The following is a 27,954-nucleotide window of genomic DNA, read 5'->3' on the forward strand; positions in this document are numbered from 1 at the left end:
CATTCTATAAATGAGAATCATATTATTTGTATTCTCAATAAAATTAGAAATCAAGAAGGGAGTAGAAGAAAAAAAAAACTTGGATTGTGAATTGGAAAGAGCGAACAAAACAGCAGATGGTTTTCCTTGAAAACGTGAAAGCACCGTAATGTTAATTGGTATAGCATGTTGTTTTATTATTTGTTGTAAGAAAAATAGTAAGGTTATTTTAGCATGTTGTTTTATTATTTATTGTAAGAAAAATTGTAAGGTTATTTTAGTTAAGCTGTTATGTTATAAACATTTTTATTACATTTTTTAATTTTGTACAAAAATTTTAAACGATACTATTTTAAAATAAGAAAAATAATATATAAAGACAAGTAACTTAATACCATATAACTTCGTTAAATTCAATATCTTTAACGTAATAATACATACTTATCTGAAAGCTACTATAAATAAAATTATTAACGGGCTATGAAGGAAAATGACTAAATGAGTCCCCTTCTTGAAAAATACAAAGTAAAAACGATACATGAGACTGAACAATATACTCCTCAAATATTTATATTTATATTTAATTTAATAATATATACAGAACAATAGTTATTATTGTAATTACTCATAATTAATTTATGATTAATGATTTACATTAATCATTTTATTTTTTTCGTGTGAATTGTTCATCTGAGGATCAAATAATACATATTACTAGCATCCAATTCGACCTTCCTTTTTCCAGTTCGATCCATGTCTCACACAAACATCCTACTCCACCAATCTTCATTGTTTTGGCAGCCACACAGCCAAAGCTTTTTTTTTCTTTCTTTTGCGTTTTTTTCTTCTACTTTGTACAATTTTGGATTGTGAGTTAACATTTTTATATAAAAATGTAAAATAATAGTGAGAAAATAAATACCAGTTAATTTCAATCACCGGCAACCGGCAACTGCGGTTGATGTTCATGTTCATGCGAAGTGGTTGCAACACCTAACAACAACTGAGGCTTAAGCTTCTCATCCCACAAATTACTAAACGCCGCAACATCGCTTCCTCTTCTCCTAACTTCAACCATCGCCATCTCAGCCGTTAACCGGTAAACCTCAATCTCAATTCCAAAATTACCATTTAAACCTTCCAACTCCACCCCACATTCCTTCTTCCACCTTAACGCCATTCCCTCCGCCGTTCCCACTTCCTCCGCCACCTCTAATATCCTCTCCGGCGACTCCCTTAAAACAAATCGCTCCACCCCATCAAATTCCCCGAATAACCCGGATAAATCCAAACCCGAGGAATAAGATATAATATCAAACGCGTTCAAATCCAACACCTCCGACCCATCACCCTTACACCCGAATCCAACCCCGCTCCCTGACCCGGATCCATAATCTTCTTCATGAAACTTTATCTCCTTGTACCCTTTCTTAAACCACGGATCTCGGGTCATTCCATCGACAGTGATTCGGGTTTCCGGGTTTGTATCAAGTAACTTCGACAAAAATCGCCGGAGATCCGGTGACATCCAACGTGGACACCGGAATTCCCCTTTGTAGATTTTCCGATACATAACCATTAAATTCTGGTCGTTGAATGGAAGGTAACCAGCCGCAAGAACAAACAAAACGACGCCGCATGACCAAACATCAACCTTAGCTCCATCGTAGCCTCGCTTACCTAGAATCTCCGGTGCCACGTAAGCAGGGGTCCCACAAAGTGTATGAAGCAACCCATCGGGTCGGATCTGATCTCTAACCGCACTTAAACCGAAATCCGAAACTTTTAAATTTCCATTTTCATCCAACAAAAGATTCTCCGGTTTAAGATCACGATGAAAAACGCCACGCGAGTGACAATATCCAACGGCTGAGATTAATTGATGAAAATATTTACGGCTGAGATCTTCGCTGAACCGACCCTTTGCGATCTTAGCGAAGAGTTCTCCACCACGAACGAAATCCATTATAAAATAGATTTTCGTCTTGGTAGCGAGAACTTCGTGGAGACACACGATATGAGGGTGGTGAAGACGACTCATAATTGAGATTTCGCGTTTCACGTTTCCGGCGAGACCTGTTCCGGAGAGTTTCTTTTTGTTGATTATTTTCACCGCTACGCTTTGTCCTGTTTGTGTGTTGCGCGCGTAGTACACTTTCGCGAACGCGCCGCAACCAACGACTCTTCCCAATTCATATTTTCCGAATAAGGCTGTTACTTCCGCCGCCGTCGCTTGTTCGATCTCCGGCATTTTTGTGGCTACCAGAGACCGAACTCTAATTATATTAACGAAAAATGAATCGAATGGAAATTGAAATTAGAAGCTGGATTTGGTGAATTGAAGGTTTGAGATTAAATGGGTTGCTTGCAAAAATCAGTTTTTTATTTTGTTTCAGAGAGAATGGGTTTGGTTTTGGTTTTTCTCTTTTGGTTTTGTTTTTTTTAAGAGGAAAGAAAAAAAAGAAGGTTTTCAGTTTTTTTGTTTTCTGTTGTGGTTAGGTACGGCATGTTCGGAGTGATGATGATAGACAGAGAAGGAGAGAAATGTGAGGTGTTGTGGGACACACGTGCCGGTTCGTGTAAATTGGTCAAGTTCATAGATTGAGCCACGTGTTTATGCCGTGTGATGAAATATGGAAAGGGTAATAATATTTCTTTTTTGAGAAAGTGTGGCATAAAATAATGAATTTTCCATTTATGTTTAGGCTTCATCTTTGAAATTACTACTATAATTGACAATGACATGACAATAATGTGAACATTTCATGCATGTGTCTTTCGTATATGTGCTTGTTAATCTGTGGACCTAGATGACGAGGAGCTTTCGTCAAACGTCGTCCTTGTCAACTAGTTTTGATACTCGAATTAATAATTAACTAATGTTGGAAAACAGTTATAAAGGAGATGGATATTTGTAACTGTCGTACATTAGGATCCTTAAGCGTAATTATATAATGCTAAACAAAAGTGTAATTATATATATTAAAAAGTGTGTATATAATCTTATTTAATTTGTGGATAGATAAGGTAGTACAAGAGAGTTGACGACATTTCTCTCAAAAACAATATGATAGAAATAATGTTAATAATATACTTTTTAATATATGTTTTTTAATGTATATTTTTTATTGATTAAAAATTTATATGAGTTCCATTAAATTTATATAGGACATATATAATTTAGTGAATTATATGTGAATTTTAATTTATCATAGAGAATGTATTAGAAGATGTGTTGTTAACATTTTATATCTGATAATGTTAATTGATATAATAATAACATTTTTAATGTGACGATGATTATGGGAATTGAATATGAGGTTAGTTATACGATTAACTATTTTTTTATAAATGGTCCATTGTGTATGATTATTTAAAAATTATTAAAAAATTTATCGTTAGTTAATAATATTTTTAAAAGTTCATAATCTTTATCATCTTTATGAATAAGATGATGATTTGATTGATGTCAATTCAATACGAAATATATATTAATTTTTTCTTATTTTTATCAAATTGATATAATTTAATTTACTATCTCAGTCATAAAAATTCAGATTGCCATTAACATCTACTTCTAAAAGACAATAGATTTTAAATATTTTTTAAAATTGGTTCACAATGAACCATTGTCTGTATAAGAATTTGTCTTCAATAATATGTTTGGTAATGTGTGTATATTTCTTATTCATAGAAAGGTAATAAAGTAGTTACATTGGCAAATCTATTTATAGAGTATTACATTAACTCTAAAATAGAATTAACTAACTACAATTTAATTATTCACCTAACTAACTAATATAGTTGAGCTATTTTTAACATGCTCCTAGAGTTAAACTTATTATACATCAAAATTAAAAGACACTCCTCCTAATTCATCCCTCAATTGTAATAATATATCTATCTCCACAAATTTAATAGGCACATTAGTTGGACAATACACCAGTTCAAGTCTTCCATTGTTGATTTGCTCCCCTTAAAAAATGAAACATTGTTTCTATATGTTTACTCATTCTATGCAATACAAGGTTGTTTTCCAATTAATTGGAGAGTTGTTGTCAATTTGAAATTGTATTGACCTTTGCGCATCATCCTTTAGTTCCTTAAGCACTGACTCAAGCCATAAAGTCTAACAAGTAGCATAAGAGCCTACTATACTCTGTCTCACACAATGATAATGTCACTACAAGTTGCTTCTTTGAACCCCATAAAATTGGGGCTCCTAAAAATTTGAAGACATATCTAGTGATACGTCTCATATCTACACCAATCAGTATAGGGAAAACCAACCAAAAATCCTCTTTTTATGTTTGTTTTTTATTTTTTATAAGGGAAATAAGACCCCAAGCATCAAGGTTCCCACAAGATATCTCAAAATCCTCCATGCTGCAAGCATATGGGACCTTCTAGGATCATCCACAAATTGGCTAATTAGGCGTAATGAAAAACATTTATTTGGCCTACTATTAGGCATTATCTTATATGTTCCATTTGACTACCAAGTTAGAATTCCTAAAGAGTCCACTATAAAAGAGGTGTTTGTTACTCAACCCATAGAATTTGTGATTGAATGAAAAGAAGACTTGGTGTATAAACTTCATAAGACTTTTGTATAGGCTTAAACAAGAAAACTGACTTCGGTTTGATAAATGCTTTGTAGAATATGGCATTTATGAACAAGCCAAGACATAAAGCTTGCTCCTTATATGCTTATATGTTGATGATCTATTAGTGACTGATAGCAATGTTGGTGAAATAAAGAAATTTATAAAACCATTGATGGTAGAATTTGAGATGACGGGTTTGGAAAATGTATCTTATTTCCTAGGTATAAATTTTGTTAATATTTCAAAGGGCATAATATTACACCAAAATAAGTATGCTAGTGAAGTGTTAAAGGAGTTTCAAATGTTAGATTGTAGACAATGAGAAAGTGGATTCAACTTTGTTAAAATAAATTATTATTTGATTTGACAAATGATGCATACTTGTATGGACTTACGAGTAAAGTATTTAGAAAGTTTAAATAATTTTCTTTTATGTTAGTTTTTTTAGGTTTGAACCATGAAGTTACCAACAGGACTACCTATGCAAACTTGAAAATAGAGATGTTTGAATGATACATGAAAATAGATGTAGTTTAACTTGTCGCATTTCAGGTATGGGAATGTTGCACAAAAGTTGTTAAACAAGAATACAATGAACCTAATGTTATTTTCATAAGTTATCTCTAACATAGTTCTATAGATGAGTATATTATGGTTGTCTCAAAAATAAAATCCATGATCTAACATATGATTTTGAAAAAACTTTTACAAGATGAATTTGACTGAATGTATGGAAGTAGATAAATTTTATAAGAAAAAAATATTTATGTTAAAAGAAATTGAAAAAGGAATAATTATTAATTGTGACAAGGTTGTGAAAAACAAGTTATACAAGTCTATAGGATAATTGTGGTTGATATATGGTAATAGGTTGTGATGAATTTCAACTAGACATGACATGACAAATGTTAATAGATATATTAATTAATATAGATATTGTGGGGTATATTATTGTAATATTGGATTCTATAATATGTGTATTTTATGAGTAAAATTGTTTATATAAGTAGAATTGTGGTTGTTGAGTTATTGTTTCTAAAATGTATGTTTGAGTCTAATATGTGGAGGTGACATGCTATATGTATATATTTTCTTGTTACATGAATTAATATAACCAAATGTCATGCATCATGTACATTGATATGCATAAATCACCAGTGCATCACGTAGATTGATATATTTATATGGACTAAAATTTATTTTACCTTAAAATTGCACTTTTTTTATTAGGTCAAATTTTTAAGATTAGAACATGCAACCTCCAAATTTTTTAAGACCATCCTGAACCGAATCCATAAGTTTTTATTGATCAAATTATAATTCTGATGTCTATTATAAAAAAAATAGAGGGAATAATTTATAAAACAAATTACAAAAAAACTACTATAATTATAAAATAAAATAAGATAAAATAAATTTTATAACATAAATTCCAACTATGTGAGTTGTGAGTTTTATCTAGTAATAATATAGAACAAAAATATTAATTAATTATAAACTATTTTCAGCATTGGTCGCTCCTGCATAAAAATAAAATATATGACATTAAAATTAAATATAGAACAAAAATAATAATTAATTAAAATATTTTTAATGCATAATAAATAATAATTAATTAAAATATTTTTAATGCAACATAAATAATAATTAATTTAAATATTTTTAATACACTATAAGTAATAATTAATTAAAATATTTTTAATGCATCATAAATAATAATTAATTTAAATATTTTTAATGTACCATAAATAATTATTTAAATATTTTTATTGCACCCTAAATAATAATTAATTTAAATATTTTAGTACACCATAAATTATAATTAATAATTAATTTAACTTGACCAAACCACATTTCTTGCGGACACATATGGCGGTATTATGTAAGGAGTGACAAATCATATGGTACTCTAGGATATGGTGTCATGTTGTATCTCCTGTTCTACATATCACTCCTCTTCATGTATCATATCTCTTCCTCATGTACCACAACCTGCTCCTCCTCATGTATACCCATACGAGTCTCAAGTATACCAATGCCAGTCTCATGTATACCAATCTCAACCTCAGGGATAAATATATAACCATGACCTTTCGAGTCATCATCTTCCATTTTACATCGTCGTCTCCTCTGGGATGCTGTCGGTCGAATCATTTTCGGAACATCTATGGATGATGAAGTTTCAACATCACGCGTTCTTCGTACTATCTTGTTGTCTCTTCCTCTAGTACCCGCACCCACTGAAAAAAATTTAGTTAAATTAAATGAATTAAATAAATAGTAATGGAATAAAAAATTCAAAAAAAGTAAAAAAAAAAATTAATATGGGAAAACTTGTGGGTTGAAGTTTTTTGGTAACTTTTGAAAATGTGAAAAAAGTTTTTCAGGACTGTATATTCTGAAAAGGTTAAAATAAGTTTTCCAGTAGTTCTGAAAAACTTCAAAAAAGATTTCCGAGAATGGTCTTTTGTACGAGAAAATTTTGTTCAAGTTTTCTTGAACATATTTTGTGTACCGAAAAACTTGAAAATTTTTTTCTTTAGAAAAACTGAATTTGCTTACTTAGTTCTGTACCGACTAACTCAAACAATAGAACTGTGAAAATCTAAAACTTTTTAAATTTATACGGAGGCAATTTGGTCTTTTCCTTTACTTAGTGGGGGTACAAAGATAATTTGGAGGTACATGGTAAAATCTTCCTTATAGTATATCTGCTAATAGTAGAAATGTTGAAAATTTTACCCTGTAACTCCTCCTTTATCCATATACCCCCCAAAAAGTAAAGGAAAACACTAAAATACTCTCTTATATATAAAAAAAAAAATTATTTCTTCATTTAACATTTCCGGAACATAAATAAGACACACACACACACAAATTTCGGAAAACTTCTTTTAAGTTTTCCGATACACAACTTCCAATCCGGAAAACTTGAAAGAAGTTTTCCGGTACAGAACATCATTTTTGGAAATCTACTTTGAAGTTTTTCGGAACTACCGGAAAACTTCATCCACGTATTTTCTTGTAGTTGTTTAATTTTTTTATTATATTAGTATTTATTTAATTTATTTAATTTATTTAATTTATTTAATTTTAACTAATTTATGGATCTTGTTAGGGAACGGATTCAGATAGAATGTCACAATTTATATTAATTATTAATTATGGTGTATTAATTATTAATTATTATGGTGTATTAATAGTTTATTAATTATTAATTATTTACGGTATATTATTATTTAAAAATATTTATGTGTGTTAATTAATATTTATGATGCGTTAATTATTGAATGGTGTGTTATCATTTATAAAAATAATAAAATTAAAAAAATATTAAAAATGGTGCTTAGGAAGTTTTCCAGAAACACCTTATGTACCGGAAATCTTTCGAATGAAGTTTTCCGGTAGTAGAATTTTTCACTTCTATATCGGAAATCTTTTTAAAAGTTTTTCGGAAACAACCTTATGTACCGGAAAACTTTTTTGTTTTCCGGAAATAAGGTGTGTACCGGAAATCTTTTTTGTGGTTCCGAAAAAGATGAAATGGTAAAAAAAAAAAAAAAAAAATCTTTGAATTAATAATGGTAAAAAAAAAAAAAAAATTTTTGAATTAATAAGGGTATAATTGGCATTTTCAAAAAATTATGGGGGTATAAGTATAAAAATGGGGGTACAGGGTATATTTTTTGACCGGCCCAGTAAGCCCAACTCCACACCTTTCGTCCACTGAGTCTAATCGAATGTAGTTGACAAAAAAAAACAAAGAAAAAGTAATCGAATGTCAAACTCGCTCCCTGAATGAGAATAACCATCCGCGCTCTTTCCACACACAAACCAAATCAACACACTACACAATGCGAACAAGAGCTTCAATATCTTGTTTGCTTCGTATTCAACACCGTAACTACTTTCTTTCTTACTCCCACTCCTCTTCAACAACAAACTCTAATGCCGTTAACAACAACCCTATTAACAGAACCCACCTCCTAAACTCCATCAAAACCCTCCCAGACGTTAACGCCGCCGTCACATTCTTCCACCAAATGCTCACAATGAACCCTTTCCCTAACGTTAAAGACTTCAATTTCTTATTCACATTCATAACAAAAAAAACCAAACACTACACAACCGCAATTTCCTTAATCAAACACGCGCATTCGCTTGGTGTTAAACCCGACACATACACACTCAACATCGTAATCAACTGTCTCTGCCATTTGGGCCACACACCCTTCGCTTTCTCCGTTTTGGGCATAATGTTTAAAACAGGCCTAAGGCCCACAATGGTAACTCTCAACACCATCGTTAATGGGCTTTGTGTTGAAGGTAAAGTGGCCCAAGCTTTGAATTTAAGCCGTTACATGGAAAACGCGGGTTATGTACCAAACGATTATACGTTTGGAGCGTTAGTTAATGGTTTGTGTAAAATTAACGACACAGTTAGTGCCGTCGTTTATCTTAGAAACATGATGGAGAGAAACTACGAACCAAACGTTGTCGTTTACAATGCAATTATTGATGGATTTTGCAAATTAGGGTTTGTTTCAGAGGCTATGAATTTGTTTAAAGAAATGAATGAAAAAGGTATTTACCCTAGTTTGGTTACTTACAATTGTTTAATTCAAGGGTTTTGTAATGTTGGTAAATTGAAAAGTGCTTATTTTTTGTTGAATGAGATGATGGAAAAGGGGATAATGCCAGATGTTCAAACTTTTACTATTTTGGTGGATGGTTTTTGTAAAGAAGGGTTGATTTTGGAGGCTAGAAGTGTAATTTGTTACATGGTGCAAATGGGTGAGGAGCTTAATGTTGTGACTTATAATTCCTTGATTGGTGGTTATTGTTTGATGAATCAAATGGATGAAGCTATGAAGGTTTTTGAATTGATGGGTTTAAGGAAGTGTTTACCTAGTGTTGTGACTTATAATTCATTGATTCATGGTTGGTGTAAGGTTAAAGATGTTGATAAAGCTATGTGTTTGTTGTATGAAATGGTTAATGAAGGTTTGTGTCCTGATGTTGTGACATGGACAACACTTGTTGGTGGGTTTTGTGAAGTTGGTAAGCCTTTGGCTGCTAAGGAATTGTTCTTTACAATGAAGGAGTATGGTCAGGTTCCTAATCTTTTGAGTTGTGGTGTTGTGTTGGATGGTTTGTTTAGATGTCATTTTCGTTTTGAGGCGGTGTCATTGTTTAGGGCTTTGGAGGAGAGTGATTTAGAACTTGATATTGTTATTTACAATGTTATGATTGATGGTTTGTGTAAAGATGGAAAGTTGAGGGATGCAAGGAAGGTTCTTGCGCGATTGCTTGTTAAAGGGTTGCGATTTGATTCATATACTTATAATATAATGATTGGAGGTTTGTGTAGAAAAGGACTTTTGGATGATGCTGAATACTTGCTTATGAAAATGGAAGAGAATGGATGTCCACCTAATACATGTTCTTATAATGTCTTTGTACAGGGATTGTTGCGAAATCATGATGTTTTAAGGTCAAGAAAATACCTTCAGATAATGAAATGCAAAGGGTTTGCAGTGGATGCTACTACCACAGAGTTGCTTATAGGCTTTTACTCTGATGATAAAGAAAGTAATGCATTTCAAGACTTGCTGAAGAACTGAAGTTTGATTGGGATTTAATTGCGCCCTATTCATTATTTGATGTGAATTTTTCATATAATGTTTTAGGAACCTATTTGATTTGAACTAGGTCCCTTAATCGTCATTGCGACTATTGTGGGTTCAAATTGCCCAATTCCATTAAAAACTTGATGGTATACTATAATGGCCAAGGGCAACGGCAGTTTGATGTTCATATATGAAAATCCAAATTGGATAATGATAATGATGGTGTTCTAAATGGTGCTCACAATGAAGGCCTCGCTTTGCTAGATTGCAGTTGCAAGATTCTGGTTGAGAAATATCTAATGTCCATACAAGGGAAGGTATGTTTCACAGGACCTAGAATTCGGACTTCTCCCAAATAATATTTACTGTTTTCAAATTTACCTTATGAACTCATTAGTATCCTCTGTTTGCCTTCAATATGTAAAGTTACCCTTTGAGATTTGTCGTATGACATATTTGTGGTATGAGTATGTGTGGATAAGTTTGTTGCACATGATTGTGAAATTGTTATTTAGTTTTGAAGTTCTGTTGTAGTTTGTAAAATCTTTTCTTCAAAGCCTAAATCTCTCCCCTATTTGCTTTGCTATAAGAGGTTAAGAAGAAAGGGGGTGAAAAAGTGCAGTTTTCCTTAATCCTAATTGTTTTCTGACATCACTTTAGAATAGGGAAGCATTTGTTTTGGCATTCATTTTGGAACTTCTGTTTTGTAGTGGAATCTTAACTTTATATTTTTATTTTATTTTAAATAAGGCTTGATGGTTTTACATATCTTCCATTTCAGCTCTCACAAAATTGAACAATTGTAAGGTATATCACATTAAAGAAACACAGAATCACTGGAAGAGAGAAACACTGTGTTTGAGGTGTATCTTTGATGGGTAACTACAGGTTCAACTAGTCGGATAAGATTTCAGATGCATGATTTTACAAGCTCAGAGATACAAGTAGATCAATGAACCAAAATGGTTCTCATGTTATGAAAAAACACAGCTAGCTCATACTTAATGAGTTTTATACAATTTCACAGTCGGCACATACTTGACCATTAACAATGCCAATGAAGTTCGATGTCGAAGTCCTTTGGAGCCACTTAGTTTAGAAGATCAACCAAATTGGATGAGTTAATGTCTCAGTCTCTATCTATCAAATTATTACAGAGGAAAGCAGTAGAACTAAGAGAGAAAAAAATTAATCCAGTGCTAATTTTTACGGGCACAAGGTATTTGGCTCTACAGATTGTAACAGATCAGTTAGATGATAAGTTTGTTAATTGGTAGTTAGGATTAGTGTGCATTCAGTTTTTCTGTTATTTTCAGTTTGCTTTAGGTTGAACACTTCAAGTTCATCTGTATAAATTCATGTACTCTTAATTTGACCAATAATGAATCGTTCAATTCTGGTTCTATATATAAAGCTTAGAGTCAATATTATGCTCTTTATTTATTTTTTATTCTTTTTGTTATTTATTTGATGATTTCTTCCTCTCCTTTATGTGCTATGTATCAATTTTTTCCTCACTTTTTTTTTGTGCTGTGGCGGCTACATTAGAAATCATCTTGAGTACAATACTTTCTATTATTAATTATAATACAAATGAAATGTAATTAAAATTGAATTACAATTCAATAAAAAATTTAACTTTGAATCTAATATTACTAATTTAATAGATTAATTAAAATTAGTTTGTAGCATACCAAAAGATAATTTTCCTTGACTATTCTGTCAAATGAATATAAACATAAGGGTATATAAGGTTGACTTGGTGGTTGAGGTGAAAGAGTTAAAGGAGAATAAATATAAACATAAGGGTATATAAAGTTAGCTTGGTGATTGAGGTGAAAGAGTTAAGGAGTGGAGTGACAAGGAAGATCAAGGGTTTGAATCCCATCTTCAATGTATTATTAACAATTTCTAAAAATATTAACATTACTAACATTGAGCTATTCCATAAAAAAATAAAAAAAATGAATATAAGCATAAATATGTAATCACAAAACCAGAGAGAGATATATTTACTAAATTTATCTCAAAGTAAAATATAATTATCCCTTTAATATATTTTTGCAAATTAGTATTGTGATAAATGTCGATTAGACTATTTGGAATAAGATTTCTTAGTTTCTGATATCATGTTGCTCAAGAGTTTTGATTAAATTTATCTTTTTAAAAGAAAGCAGCTAGTAAAACAAACAACCATCATAATAGATTTTAATGTAGATATACTGCTGCACCTCTTATCCTTTAATCCTGAAATTAAAGAAATTGTAGGGCATGACGATCCAACTAATATGAGAAGACTTATTCATTTCCAAAAATGCATTTATTTATGTCCAGAACACTCCATGAACATATATTTACATTCATTTGAACTTATTACCGTAATAACTCTGCTTAGACATCTAAGTGGACAACATGTGAATTTTCCTTCAAATCGTGCCCATTATTCCTTGAAAATCCGAAAACACCATAGAACATCAACCTTAACATTTTCTCTAGTCCAAGACACAAAGGTATGCATTTCTTTTTGTTCTTTTTAATTCCAATGCTCAACAATAGCTATTTTTAAACCTTTTTAGTTCTCAAGTTTTCTTCTCTACCTTTCCTGAAGAGCTGACATCTAAATTACCACATACAGGCTGTGACTTTTTGCTTGTAATCTCATAAGGAGTTTGAAATCCAATACTTTCCACAGCTCCAACTGTCTTGAATAACCGTCTTTTGTTTACCTCCTCGACCAGAGATCGGTGTAGTAATTGGCTCCTCATATCAATTAGTGACTTGTTCCTCGTTAATATACGATTGTCTGTCATCTTCTTACTTTCACTTGTAGAAGGTGCTTGTGGTCCAGCTAAAACTTTGCACTGATTCAAAGTGATTTGGTCTTCACCATGTGAAAACATTGTAAACTTGTGATTCATGATGGGATGTTTATCTTTTCTTGTTGAAGCCACATTGTGATCCTGGTCGTCCACAGAGCAAAAATTCAAGTCGGAGTATGTCCCGTGTGAAGAGCATCGTGAACTGGCATCATCACACATATCGTCTGCAACAGCAGTTTATCAGGTTACTCTAGAAACTAAAAGTTAAAACACCATTTTCACTCTCTCACTAGATGAGTATTGTAAACTATAGTATATTTTCATGAGGACTTTCTCACACATTCATGGCAAATATTAAACTGATATGAGAAAGAGGCACATTTAACACTAAGCCTAAAATCTTGTATTTGGTCCTTCGCAAATAAAAATTAAACTAAGTAGTAGTAATTACTTATTTTTTATAAATAAAAGTTTAGATGAGTAGGGTCCTGGGACATCTGGGTCAGGGTAGACCTTAAGTCTTAGAGAGCATTGGCAGAAGTTATGTCCTCAAAAACACTGTTATTCCATGGTAACTAAGCAATGCTCTACAAAGTACAAACCCAACTGATGGAATAACTCAAGCCTGATGCTAAGTAGAGGGTGTACAGGTCGATAATTTAAGCACATCAATGAAATATGACATTCACAATGTGGTAGGGCGAAGGGAAAAAGAAGCCATACCATGGAGCAAACGATATCCATTTGATACGTCATCAGCTCTATTGACTGCACTAGATAATGATTCTTGCGACGATGAACAAGAAGAGACAGAGTGATGATATTGATGAGGACCTTCATCATTCTCATCATCATGATAACTGAATGAATGACAGGTGTGTGGATGGTTGCTATTTCTTCTATCGGGCAGCAGGACGGATATCTCTCCTTCAATCATATTAGCAATTTCAGAAGGCTCCCAATCTGTGATGTCCAACTCTTTCACCATCTCCATTGCAACATCAATTGGAGTGTCATTGAAAATGTCAAAGGGAAAATATACATTCCTAGCATAACCTGCAGGAAAAGGCAGAGGAAATTAAAGACTCAAGTTCATTTACAAAACAAAAGGATACGTTGCTGCGGTGAAGTACGAAGAAGCGAATATTTACACAGTTTTGAAACAAAATTTTCTCTACAATGAACCAAATAGGGTTTTGAGTATAAAAAAAAAAAATCAAGTACCATCCTTATCAGAAATTTGCACTTTGAGAAAGATAGAATCATCTTCAGGATTCAGCTTCCCGGTTATTGACATTGAAGTCCTAGGTGAATCACTCTTCAATTGAAGTTTATCCATCTCAGTGTAATTTAAAAATGGATCCTGCATCACAATCTTTGTTATCGATGATGCATCATCGCACACAAGAAATGGATCCTTCAACAGTTCCTTTGCCGATGGTCTCTTTGCTGCATTCACTAGGCATTTTCCAATAAACTTTTGTGCTTCTGCATCTTCAATCCGGAAAAATGCTGCCGGTAGCTTACCCTGAACATTCAAAGACAGAAAAATCGCTTACATACATAAAATTCCTGCTTTGCTGATATCTTTAAACCTTTAATCTGAGATCTGAATTTACCGATGTCACTTTCTTGTATATCTGCGCCGGATTAGTACACTCACTATATGGATAATCAGATGTAATAATTTCCAAAACACACATGCCAAATGAGTACACATCAACAAGTTCATTGTATTCTTCTTCATACAATTCCGGTGCCATGAACTCTGGGGTTCCTGGCACAAAAGAGAGAGAATATTAACAAGCAATAGTTAGCATGGCTCACTGCCTGCAAAAGAAAAATAAGTACCGATAACGCTGTGAGCTGGCTGTGAACCACGTAGAATTGCCGCTAGACCAAGGTCACCAATTTTCACTTGTCCAAGATGTCCATTGACAAATATGTTGTCACATTTGAGGTCCCTATGAATTACTGGAGGATCATGTTCATGCAGATAAACAAGACCCTGTAAGATTTGGCGAGCCCAACTCTTTATTGCTTGCATGCCTACATACTTATATGTCTTCCTGTATCTGTGAAAGCCAAAAGCTTATCAGTAATTGATTCAACACAAAACTAGTAAAAAAAAAAAGTGAAATAAAGATTCCATGACTGCCATCAAAGTTAATTGATCGTAGAAAGAAAGTTACTCTCTGAGTGTCCCAGAAGTGAACATTTCTGTAATGAAGTTGAAGGTCCTGTTGTCAACATCAATCCAAGAGGTATAGAATTGCATGATGGATTGGTGTTTGAGGGTACTGAGAAGATGAACCTCTAAATAAAGTCTCTCCAAATCCTCTGGTGTACGAAGTGCCTCATTGAGTTTGACTTGGTTCCACGCTACCTCTATTCCAAGGACCTCATCAATTGCTTTATACACTGTTTTCATTGCCCCTTTTCCAAGAATATCTCCAACCTAATCACATTAAACACAGAACATTATGCTTAGCCCCTTGAAAATTTCTGAGATGAAAAATCAGAAACAATTTAAGCATGGCTAAAAAAGGAATTATTGTCAAAATCATTGTCACAACCAACATCATATAGTCTCAGCATTTCAGCCATCACAACATACTATAAACCCAAATTTAAGCAAACAAGCTATAAATCATAGAAAAGGCAGCTTGGATTTCACTACATCTAATGACACAGTATCACATGGTCATCGTGCTCACAAGCTATGTAGCACCTACACTTCAAATTGAAAATGTGTCCTAATATCTGATACATGTTGGTGTTCTGACACAACACTGACATTTGTGATTGCATACAATCACTTGTATTTTTTCAAATTATAATCAGTATCTTATATATCAATATTGTGTCAATATTGTGTCTGGTGTCTGTGTATGTTCTTTATAGATCACAATCCTCACAATAATGCTGTTATAAATTCTTTCCAATTCTAACACAAAATTCCCAACAAAACAAATGAAAAAACAGACTAACTACCTTCAATAACCAAAATTCAAATTAAATAACAATCACCTCAAAAAAAATCAAAAATTGAAAACCATAAGATCAAACTTAGAACTTACCCGACCATATCGACCAGTTGGATCAGTTTCCATGTAACTATGCTCCTTTCTACCATCCTCTTTTTTGCCCTTTCTATTATTAGAATAATACATATTTAATTCTTAACTAAATAATAATAATTATAATTATTATTATTCTAACTAACAAAGTAACAATCACCTAAACTTTATAAGCACTATAATAATTTGTACAACAACTTTTGTGCAAGAAAGACTACAAAAGTAAACACCAAAAATAAAGTACAAAAACAGAAAGAGTTTATTTACTATTAATTTATCTAAAACTTTGTAGAATTAATCCTCAATCCAAGACTTTTCTTCGTGGTAAACGTGAGACAAGATTCCAAAAAATAACCAAAAAAGCCTTGAGTAATCAATACTCTGCATTATTATCATACTACTCATCTTTACAACAACAACAACAAGAAATGAAAAGTAATCATAATCATGATTAGAAACCATTTGTTTTTTGTTTTGTCTTGTTTTGAATTTTCTTGTTTTTTTGGAAAGTGGAGGATGTAAGATTTGACAAGAGACAAGACTAGAAAAGAATAAGTGGATAATAATTTTTTGCTATGAAAATGACATGTTTCTGTAACTACCCTTTATATTGCATGTATATGTGTGTTTTGAGCAGGGTTAGTTTTGGAAATTTACATAAAAAAATCACAAGTGTGGTAAATAATTGTTTGTGTGTGAGAGAAGTTGTGCACGGAACTTGAAGAATCTGTGGGGACACTTTGTTGTAAGCATTTTTTTTAGATGATATAACAAGTGTAAATCCAAAATTGAACTTGGCAAATTCAGCTGGAGAATAAATCCCAGAAACAAAAGAAGAATAAGATTGTAAGAGATGACTTTTATTAAAAAATAAATAAAAGTTTGGGAAGGTAGCTAGTTGGGGAAGTGGGATAGAGGTGATGAATATTGTACAAGTTTCAAGCTTTGTATGTGTGTGTGTATATATATAAATAAAATGAGCACAATAGAGTAGAAAATGTGTATGGAAACTTAACTGGACTTGGTTTTAAATTGTGATTATAGTAGCAATTATAGTTACATAACATTTTCTTTTTTGGTCTAGTTTACGCCGCATAGTTTTATTTTGTAGAAAAATGTGATTAATGCTTTCAAAATTTTGGTTATAATATCTTTATAGAGACTACACAATTATTTATATTGTAGTTACACTATACAACAACTCTAGGGTGGTAGTAAATGATTCAAATATGTAATAAATTTTAGATAATACTGAAAGCCGAATGACTTTTTTTTAGATGAAAATGTTCAAATTCACATATTTAGAATATTGGTGTCCATGTATTCAAAGTATTAGTGGTATTTGATCTAAATTAAACACTACTAATTCAAATTTGATATTTTGGATAATAAAATAAAATATATATAATTCTTTTAGACTATTTGATTTAGATCAAACCACCACAAAAGAAATCCAAATTTAATGAGAGTAAATTGGGATAGACCACATTGTGAGTGAGGTGGCAACATAAGAGGGCTTGTGATTCTGTCATGTGTCTGAGGAAAGTCAAGGATGACAAGTTTGACTTTTGAGTCTGGAAGGAACTTGTCAGCAGTAACCTTATGATTTGATTCTATGGCTTTGACATTGTTAGGCAGGTTGTAGTTGTATCCATGTTTTTCATTTTGTCACGTTTTTTTGTCGCATATATAATAATTTAAATATGAAAGTCTATGTTATATTATTGTAATGTTTATCCAACTCTTAGTATCAGTTCCAGAATCAGACTGGATTGGATGGTTCAATAAGGAACTAATCATTCTGTCAAAATATAATAAAATCTGTAGCAGAATGAATATTATAAACTTATTTCTTTGGCTTAATTATAGTTTTGGTCCCTCCTATTTTAGCTGAATCGCGAAAGTAGTCCCTCCATTTTGTTTCTCTCTAGTTCTGGTCTCCCAAACAGAATTTTGGTCAAAAAGTTAATGAAATTTCATTTTTTAAAGTCGTACTACACCATTTATAATCATAGATTCTAGGTACAATTGTTGCAAATGAGATTTTGAGGCATGATGTGACTTAAATAAATGCAAAAAAAATGAAATTTCATAAGTTTTGGACCAAAATTCTGTTTGAGGGACCAAAACTGGGGAGAAACAAAATGTGGGGACTATTTTTGCGAATCAGCTAAAATAGGGGGACCAAAAGTGCAATTAAGCCTATTTCTTTACTCTCTTTACTTTTCTTACTTTTTAAACTGTCTGATCAAACTATGGTTTAGTAGAGAATATTGATGATATTTATTCTATAGAACCAAATTAACCGATATATAAGTCAGATCATAATCATATTTGCTTTTGATTATAACTACTCATTTTAAGTTATAATTTATTAAAATAAATATTTTAATATATTTTCTTATCATCTCATCACTTTATTTGTTACATATTTCTATTTTTATTACATTATAAATACTTTTAAGTGTCATGTTAATAAGTTATCTATCCCTCGTATTAAATTATAACACAAGAGTTAAAGATAAACACGTGAATAAGAGGTTTAGAGTCGAAGGGAGAATATTATTTTAATTTTTAGATAAATTTCTAATTTTAGAGTATTTTTTACAAACAAATAATTGCACTCATTATTTAGTAATAGAGAACTATTTGTTAGTTCCAATTTTGTTGTGTATTGCAATAATTTCAATCACATTGACTTTTGAAATTGAATTAGATTTTACAATATGATTTAAGCCGATCAACATTTTTTAAATCAACATTTGTTCATATCAGACAATCACATGCATCATATAAAAGTGTTGTTGTTATAAACTTTTTTCTATGAACATGCGACATATTCCAACTTTATGTTTAACAATTTTTACAAATATGGATGTTATATCATAAAATATGAATATATAAAAAATTATTAAAAAATTTACTTTCAATTATTAAAATAAAAAATTTATTTAAAATATGAATATATTAAAAATTATTAAAAAAGATAATGAACAAAAGTTTAATGTTAACACTCAACTTTCATCAATTAAATTATTTATTTATAATTGAATGATATTTTTTGTTTTAAAAATTCCTTATTATAATAAAAATTTGAATGTTAAAAAATAAATTAAAAATAAAGTATTGCATTAAATTAAATTAATTTTCAATAGAATTGATTTTTGGTACATATCAACATAACTACAATTCAAAAACTTTTAAAATCAAATTTGTAATGTTGCACATATAATTATTTAACACTTTTAAATACCTAAGACTATATATAAAGTATATGTAAATCTTTAATAAAATAAATTTCAAACTCTTGATAAAACTATACTAATAAAATAAATAAATTTAGATTGCTCTAGAATATAATTCAACATTAACATTCTTTAAAATAAAAAATATTAAATATTAATTCATATTTTTAATTTTTAAATCGTATTTTATATTTTATTTTATCAAATAAATGAAAGTACCATTATGTGTTGCAAAATAAATTGACAATCAAAGTAAAAGGAGAAAATAATAATCTAATATTATAAATTATTATACAAATTTGACAACAAATTTTTTAAAAATAAATTAAATTATTGTAATAAAATGATTTTTCCTTTTTTTTTTTAATTTTTTTAATTATATTCAATTATTTCAGTTCAATAGAATAATATTATAAGATAATTATATTTATAATATATAAAATATTACTTATAAAACTTATAAAATAATTTAATCAATATTTGTGCAACATCCGCTGCCATAATCTAGTTTACTCTAACATTATCAAGTTTAGTTAATTGATCATTACAATGTTTCTTTTAATGAATAATTGATGAATAATTATTATTAACTCCCAAATATGTTACTATAATAACGATTAATAACATAGACTATAATATTTCAAAAAAAAAAAAAACACAGATTCTAATTTAGCTATATATAAACATATTGTGTGATTCACTTACTCTCTTCTCTTTTCTTATTTTTTACTTCCTCTTAGTGCCTATTTGGAATTGGAATTAACAGAGGAGAAAAATTATGCAGCCATTTTCAAACACCATACATTAGTCTACTACATTTCTCTTGTATTGAACACACTTCTTTGGCTTAACAAACAACTTCTTAACAAAAAAAAGTGGTACACCTCAAGGTGAAGAACTAGGCTTAATGAACAATTTGCCCTCCACATCCTCTTAATGCATGCAGCAAAAATGACTTAAAATCATATTTTAACCATGAATTTGAGCAAGGAAGAAGAAATAAAGATAGGGGTGTTGATGAGTATTTTATTGATAGAGAAAAAGGAGTGAAGGAATATATTGGAGAGTTTTGTTGAAAATAAGAAGGAACAGGAAAGGAAGAGGTGGTATGAGGTTGATTATGAATAGAAGAAGAAAGATGAAAACAAAGGGTATTATGTGTTGTAGTGATGGAGTTTGGGTGCTAGTTAACCACCTCATTGCCTCTGAAAGAATGAGTCAAAGAAAAGAAGAAGGTGAAAACGACATATGTGTAGTTTTTTTTGACTAACTTATGCATAACTTAACTGTGAGTGAGAGTGAAAAGAAAATATAATTAAAATTTAAAATAAAAACCTTTACTCTTAAAAAATAACATAATGAATACTCTATCTCTTAATAGGTATATATCTTTTAGGCTTAATTGCAGTTTTGGTCCCCCTATTTTAGTTAAATCGCGAAAGTAGTCCCCCCATTTTGTTTCTCTCCAGTTTTGGTCTCCAAATAAAATTTTGGTCTAAAATTTGATGAAATTTCATTTTTTTAAAGTCGTACTACACCATTTATGATCATATATTTCAGGTACAATTGTTGCAAATGAGATCTTGAGGCATTGTGTGATTTAAATAAATGCAAAAAAAAAAAAAAATGAAATTTCATCAAGTTTTGGATCAAAATTATGTTTGAGGGACCAAAACTGGGGAGAAATAAAATAGAAGGACTATTTTTGCGATTCAGCTAAAATAAGGAGACCAAAACTGCAATTAAGCCGATCTTTTAAATGATCTACCAATTAAATAAATATTCACACAATAAAATCAATAACTATTTAAAATTAAAGGTGAAACTTTTAAAATATAGGAGATGTACATTCTCCTTTCCATTTAAAAATTTTGTCCTTAAAATTGTAAATATGTCTACTTCAAGCAAAAAGATATGTAAACTCTTCTTTAAACTCACTTTTTAATTCTCATGTTACCTCTTCAGGTGTTAAAAAGTTTAATCCTCATTTTATTGATATATTTCAAATATTTGATAGAGTTAGATGAGTTGTTTATCGCATTGCCTTACTTCTATTATTGTCAAATCTTCACGATGTCTTTTATGTGTCTCAACTTCGAAAATATGTTTATAACCATATTCATGTATTGAAAGCAGAAACAATGCAATTAAAGACAAATTTGACATATAAATCTAGATCAGTTCAGATTACTGACAACAATTTAAAGACTCTAATTAACACGACAATTACTTGAATAAACGTCTTATAAGAAGGATTAACACTTGAAGAGATAACATGAGAATTAGAGAGAGAGGCGACATGGGGTCTATATAGTTAACATATTACAAAATGATTAGCATTATTGGCTTTATTACTATTTGAAACGATAATTCTCTTAAAAAGGTATTTCCACCAAATCTAAAGTTGAAAACACAATTGATATATGAATGTTCTATCCAAAGCTGGAAACACAATTGATATATGAATGTTCTAGAAGGATGTACAAACTTAATGATAGATAAAAAGGAAGATTCATTTACAATAATATTAGTTTATATTAACGGAATTAACAGAATGATAACTCTTGATTTTATCAACTCACTACATAATTGTAACTTATATCATCAAGTTATCATTCAATCAACGACTTGTGTTTACTGCTAGGGTAAAAATGTTTACATGTATGATGACGAACCCTGCTTTGTGTGAACTTACCGGCGATGATGATAACAACTACGACAATAAGATGTAGTCATTAATTGGACATAATAATAATACCTCCGATTTCAACGCGTCGTTGAATCTTCTAACTGTTTGATCTATCAACAGGTCCATTGTCATCATGTGATGTGAGGAGAAAATGCTATTTCAAATTATTATTAGTTACTTACGATTTGTTTTCAATTGAAATTGAAAGGGTTTGTGTTATTGTATTGCTAAACGGAAGTGATGAACAAACAATTGTGCCTTTATACTGCAATTCCATTAACTTTTGTAAAGACTTTTATAATGTACTATAATAATAATTAATTAATTATTAATTAATCAATACTTACAACCCTAAATTTTCCCTTAACAAACTTAACTAAGCACGTGTTTGGGATCAACGTGGAACATCACCCAACGCGCGTCTCACTTAAAGCTAAGTTTCGTTAAAGTTAAAGTTACGTCTATAACAAATATAAAATTAACTTATACTCCATTGGCAATTGTAGAAAATGATTGGCACCAGAACTCATGGATAAAAAGTACCACATAATACAATTCTCCCATCAAATTGCTAGGAAAGTATATCAAAATAACATACAACAATCAATATTAATTCTAAAATCACAAACATTATAACACAGATTGGTTCATTTCAGATAAAAAATATATAGTCTAGTAGCCAATAGGGGCACTTAAAGTTGCTTCTTGTTGAACGATACTCTCCAAAACAGCTTCAGATGATGTCAATTGATAGTTAAGATCTTCCACACATTGACTTAAAATGTCTATCTTCAAACGCAAAACTTCAACTTCTTTGGTAACCTGTTGCTTAGAATCCAATAGTTTTTGAAATGCATCTTGAGATACTTGCAATTCAGGAAACAAAGCGCGCCTCTCGACACCGTCCAACCAATCCTTATCAAAACCAAAGCTGCGTGCATCTTGTAATAACTCAACAAATTTAGAGTGGCTTGAGCCTAACACATCCAATACACTTTGAGTCTGGAGGAATTTCAACAGCTCAGCTAAACAGTTGTAGGCATAACCCTTGTATCTGTTACTTAGTGAAGTATCCCTTAATAGTCCTGAAGGATGCTTTACAAGGAAATCAGTCAACACAGACAAGTTCTCATAAACCAAATTATTCTTGGCGATTAGTTGCTCAAGCTCCCTCGTGACAAGCAAAGAAGAACTTAAATCTTCTACTGTTTGAGAAGGGTCTCCTAAAAGTATAGGAAATAATGATTATGCTTTATTTGAACAGAGAGTAAAATTAATTAAAAATAAATTGAATCAATATTAGAATACCTTTAGAAGGCATTGAAGGAAACTGAGATGCAACAGAAGAGAGTCTTGATTTGGAAATTTTTGTTTCATCATCCTTAGGAAACTGTTTTTCAACAATTGAGCTTGCTTGCATGGCAACATCATCATTTAAAGAAACTAAACAAATTGTGAAATAGGAAAAAATTCAAATTCAAAATCAAAATCAAAATCAAAATCAAAAGGATGATTGGTAATTGTTGAAGTAACATAAGAATAGAAAGTATTTCGAAAAGTCTTCACCTTGATCATTAATGGTCTCTGTAGTGGCAATGGGAAAAGAAGTCATGGCTATTTGGCCATCACCATCTTCCTCCTACACAGATTCAAATCAACAAATGATATTATCAAACCTTAAGTCTTAATAATTATAGGATCAACCTTACTATAATTAGCTATATATATTTTAGACTTAGTTCGGCAGAGCTTGATTTCAATACAAATAGAATTTTTTCGTTACATACTATAAACTCACCGGCGAAGATGTTTTACACTGAGAAGTAATTAATGTGCCTGATGATGAACTTACTAATTCTAAATGAGTTGATGATGATGTTATTGTCTTGACACTAGTTGATGTACTTCCTTCTTCCACACTTATCTCGATACCCTGCTTAAAGTTTAAAGGATGTTTAAGTTTGTAATATAATTCAATTCCTATATCGAAAAAGAGTTTTAAAAAAAAAAAGAATACAAGCAACATAGGGGAAATGCCTTTTGTTTAAGATCAGCAACTAATTGTATAGATGGCTCATTCTTTGTTTCTGAAATAGTGGACAAAGTTGCTGCTGCTGTTTTTTCTGATGTTGAACCCTCCAACTAAATTGCATAGCATGAAAATGTAAATTAGTTGCAGCATATAAATTTTTAAGTAGTAGTTGAAGTGAAATTTACTTTCTTTAATATTTTTAATTTTAACTTTATATGCACAATGAGGTGGTACTATATTACATAATTTTGGTGAGATTGTTGGACTGTAGTATCAATTTGTCCAAGTGAATGTTGTTTGTCTATTGATGGTTCATTCATCTGTAATAAGAACAAAAGCATTAGTGATATGAAACTATTTATTACAACCAAGGGACTTATTGAATGAGTTTTACGGAGATTGAATAAATAGATTGGTATTGACCTGTGAAGAAGTCAACTCGTGCCCTGGTGCTGCTTCAACTTCAATCCCAGTTGCAAAATCTTGAGTGGTTTCTGCACTTGAACTTTCATTACCAGTATCACAGCCTTCAATTTTTTGTCGTAATTGTGGAAATTGGTCCTCCAAATATATATGTATCTCAAGATCTATATCAAAATGTTATATAGATAAACATGATATGTAATATTTGCAACGAACATGTAAGTTTTGAAAAATAAATATTGGATATGGTGAGTACCAAGGTTGGAATAAATATCAAAAGTTTTAAAGTTGTTGGTTGTTGATGCTAAAGTGAGAGAGAGTTTTTGACAGTTCTGTATAAAACGTTTTTTTACAGCCTGAAAATGAATTCCTTGGGCTTGGTAGAGGCTTGGTAGGTTGTCAAATGCTACAACTCTCAGATTTGGAATTTCAACTTTGTGATCATCATGACCTTCACTTTTGAATATTTCCTCTAGCTCATCTGCTTCTCTTATCATCAGAGCCACTAGCTCAGGAAGCGCTTTACATAGGGAGACCGGAATGACACTTTTCAACTTGTTGCACTTTACAATTACAACTGCTTTTAGGTTTGGGAAGCATGTTCTTGAACACAATGAATTTAAATTCTCTGAATCATCTTCAATGATATGTTTCAACTCTTTGCATTCTTCTATTCTTAGAAAAACCAATTGTTGTAGGCATTTTATAATACAAGTGGAGAAAACAGCTTTCAATTTTTCACATCGATTGATTTTTATCCATGTGATGTTTTTGAGAGCAATTGAATTTTTGGGACCCACAAAAAGACATGTCATCAAAGGCAGCTTATCCAACTCAATCCTTTGCAAACCTAAATTTATTTGTCGTACATTTAATTCGTTGAAAAAATATATATTTTCAACTTTGGTATTGTACACCTCAAGCCATTCCAAAGCGCGTAAATGCTCCGCATTCCCACTCAATCTCTACATGATCGTACATAAAATAAATTATAAGTATGATAATAACATTTCTGAAATTAAATAAGTTCTCATTTTAGAGGAAGTAAACTGAGTGTTTGGTGTCGTAAATAAATAGTTTACAAGAATTAGGAATCATTTTGATGAGAAAATTGTTTGAAGAATGAATTTTAAATAATGTGATGTAATGAGAAAGTAGCATGAAAAGAAAACTTTTATATAGAGAGAGAGAGTCATCAATTTGTATGATTTGAAAGTATGTGATGTGGGAAAAGTAATGAGGGTGAAAATATAAACTTTTATGTTGAGAAAATGAATCATTAATTTACATGGTTTTGAAGTATTGATGTGATTCATAATTTATAATTTATAAAATTAAATTAAAAAAAATGATGAGAACATCGATCTGCTTTACTTTCCTTCAGTTGGCCCTTCACTATTCACTCATAAGCTAATTCAAGTATAAATTGAGTGGTAGTGACGGATTTAAGTATTTAATAATTTTTTTTCAATTGGTAAGAAATTATCAATTGCAATCCAAAGGCATTCAACTAGTAGGATTGAAACCAATGATTAGTTTAACAAACAAAGATATATATGAAAAGAGGGTTACCTTCATGAAATCACCAATAGATTTGATATCAACCTTGGAGCAGTTTTTGAAATTAAGAATTTCCAAAGGTGGAAATGTTGTTTGATACTGTTTGAGACACATGGCAACTAAACTTGGCAGATTTTGAAGAATGAGACATTTCAATGTTGGAAGATGAATGTGAATCTCAGTGTGATTTTCAAGGTCATCAGCATAGTATCCAAATATGTATTCCAATTTCATGCAACCTTTAATGAAGATCTTTTTCAATTTTGGAAAGACATTACCCCAATTATTTACACCACTGTCATGATCTCCAGTGTCAATTATTATGTTCTTCAATGCATTACAGTTTCTAATTGTCAAAGTTTCCAACAACATTTTTGGAGCAATTGCCAAGATAAATACTGATTTTATCTTCGAAATATTAGTCAATACAATCTCTTTAATATAGCACAAGATATGTGATTGTCTTGAAAGACAATGCGCACGTTCCCATATGTTAAGGCCATATGAATTTGATTCCTGTGAAGTGAATCCAAATAAAAAAGAAGTTAAATGATCTCTTAGTATTATGATTTTTGATTTAAACCATTGATAAAAAAGAAATAGAGAAGAGTAAATTGAATGATATTAATGATAGAAAGAATTAATTACATCAAGGGATACAAACACTTATATAGTCAGTTAGATAAACAACTAACTAGTGTAAAATAACTAACTAGCTAGTGTAACTATTTAAGTAACCAACTTAACTAATTAATCAACTAAGATATCTAACACTTAGTGTGGATATATAAAACTCAGAAATTGCAAACTTATCATTTTTTTTATAAATTATAATTTTTCTCTTATACAAGTCTTAAAGATGAGCTTACATTAACTATAATTAATTTAATGCATCAAGCTTTTACTATTTAATTTCTAATAATATTGATACTAAAAGAAAGTCGTATTTAAGATTGTTAATATGTACATATGTTATAAATGTCAGAAAATAGGGTTTGATGCCCTTTTTGCTTTGATATTTCTCCGTATAAATAATCGTTACAACATTTATATCTAATAATTACAAATTAAGAGGATCAAATCAAATTCTGATTTGTCTAACTAATTTTAGAAAAACCGATAAATATAATTATACATTATTATTTATTTCCTGATTCACATCCCCCCTCAAATTGATGCGGCTGGTCAAGAAGCATCAATTTGCTAACTAGAAACTGATGGCGCGGGCGAGGAACAGCTTTGGTAAGAATGTCTGCAACTTGAAACTGAGTATTGATGTGAGGGATGGATATAATCTGATTATCATAGGCCTCACGGATAGAGTGACAATCTACTTCAATATGTTTGGTGCGCTCATGAAAAACAGGATTTGCAACAATTTGAATAGCACTTGTATTGTCGGCATAGAGAGACGTCGGCTCTGTTTGAGGGAATCCAAGTTCAGCCAAAAGACCACGAAGCCAAATTATCTCAGAACAAGCAGTAGACATAGCACGATACTCTGATTCTGTAGAGGATTTAGAGACTCTTGCTTGTTTCTTACTTTTCCATGATATCAGTGAAGAACCGAGAAACATGCCCCAACCGGTGACTGATCGCCGAGTGTCGGGACACCGTGCCCAATCAGCATCACTATAGGCAATCAATTTGGGAATTGTGCCAATGGGAAAGAAGAGACCTCGTTGAGAGGTACCTAGCAAATAGCGAATTATGCGACGAACTGCTGCCAAGTGAAGGTGGCGAGGAGAGTGCATGAACTGACTTACTTGTTGAACAGCAAATGATATGTCAGGACGAGTAATTGTCAAATAATTAAGACTACCCACAAGTTGTCGATACAATAAGGGATCCGACAATAGATCACCCTCATCGCGGTGATATTTCACATTA

General features: G+C 31.1%; 4 protein-coding genes across 5 annotated transcripts in view; 1 reads left to right on the forward strand and 3 right to left on the reverse strand.

Annotated features, from left to right (window-relative positions):
- Nucleotides 1-533: 533 nt before the first annotated feature.
- On the reverse strand, nucleotides 534-2,551 carry LOC101499591 (CBL-interacting serine/threonine-protein kinase 11-like). The gene is made up of 2 exons (XM_073369265.1): nucleotides 902-2,551; nucleotides 534-826 (listed from the first exon to the last, which is right to left on the reverse strand). The coding sequence occupies exon 1, from the start codon at nucleotides 2,228-2,230 to the stop codon at nucleotides 911-913; it is 1,320 nt and encodes a 439-aa protein (XP_073225366.1). The 5' UTR covers nucleotides 2,231-2,551; the 3' UTR covers nucleotides 534-826; nucleotides 902-910.
- A 5,791-nt stretch (nucleotides 2,552-8,342) lies between these two features.
- Nucleotides 8,343-11,666, forward strand: LOC101499895 (uncharacterized). The gene is made up of 2 exons (XM_027334432.2): nucleotides 8,343-10,533; nucleotides 10,998-11,666. Exon 1 carries the CDS (start codon nucleotides 8,441-8,443, stop codon nucleotides 10,208-10,210), a length of 1,770 nt encoding a protein of 589 aa, XP_027190233.1. The 5' UTR covers nucleotides 8,343-8,440; the 3' UTR covers nucleotides 10,211-10,533; nucleotides 10,998-11,666.
- Nucleotides 11,667-12,503: 837 nt separating this feature from the next.
- LOC105852164 (probable serine/threonine-protein kinase WNK4) lies at nucleotides 12,504-17,032 on the reverse strand. Its single transcript, XM_012715868.3, has 7 exons — nucleotides 16,116-17,032; nucleotides 15,228-15,493; nucleotides 14,887-15,110; nucleotides 14,655-14,812; nucleotides 14,260-14,563; nucleotides 13,759-14,091; nucleotides 12,504-13,259 (listed from the first exon to the last, which is right to left on the reverse strand). The coding sequence occupies exons 1-7, from the start codon at nucleotides 16,206-16,208 to the stop codon at nucleotides 12,796-12,798; spliced, it is 1,842 nt and encodes a 613-aa protein (XP_012571322.1). The 5' UTR covers nucleotides 16,209-17,032; the 3' UTR covers nucleotides 12,504-12,795.
- Nucleotides 17,033-22,549: 5,517 nt separating this feature from the next.
- Nucleotides 22,550-27,954, reverse strand: part of LOC101508676 (uncharacterized) — a 15,007-nt gene continuing 9,602 nt past the window's right edge. Inside the window, exons 4-12 of one of the 2 annotated variants that reach the window (XM_012715865.3) lie at nucleotides 26,077-26,580; nucleotides 24,761-25,469; nucleotides 24,505-24,668; nucleotides 24,324-24,401; nucleotides 24,087-24,191; nucleotides 23,848-23,982; nucleotides 23,616-23,688; nucleotides 23,358-23,492; nucleotides 22,550-23,272 (exon numbers count right to left, since the gene is read on the reverse strand). In XM_012715865.3, coding sequence (XP_012571319.1) covers nucleotides 22,722-23,272; nucleotides 23,358-23,492; nucleotides 23,616-23,688; nucleotides 23,848-23,982; nucleotides 24,087-24,191; nucleotides 24,324-24,401; nucleotides 24,505-24,668; nucleotides 24,761-25,469; nucleotides 26,077-26,580 — 2,454 coding nt within the window. In that variant the 3' untranslated portion in view covers nucleotides 22,550-22,721. The remainder of the gene's footprint in view (nucleotides 23,273-23,357; nucleotides 23,493-23,615; nucleotides 23,689-23,847; nucleotides 23,983-24,086; nucleotides 24,192-24,323; nucleotides 24,402-24,504; nucleotides 24,669-24,760; nucleotides 25,470-26,076; nucleotides 26,581-27,954) is intronic. The other variant, XM_012715867.3, reaches the window with a different exon arrangement.

The sequence above is a fragment of the Cicer arietinum genome, chromosome 5 (assembly GCF_000331145.2).
Source record: "Cicer arietinum cultivar CDC Frontier isolate Library 1 chromosome 5, Cicar.CDCFrontier_v2.0, whole genome shotgun sequence".
Taxonomy (NCBI): Eukaryota; Viridiplantae; Streptophyta; class Magnoliopsida; order Fabales; family Fabaceae; genus Cicer; species Cicer arietinum.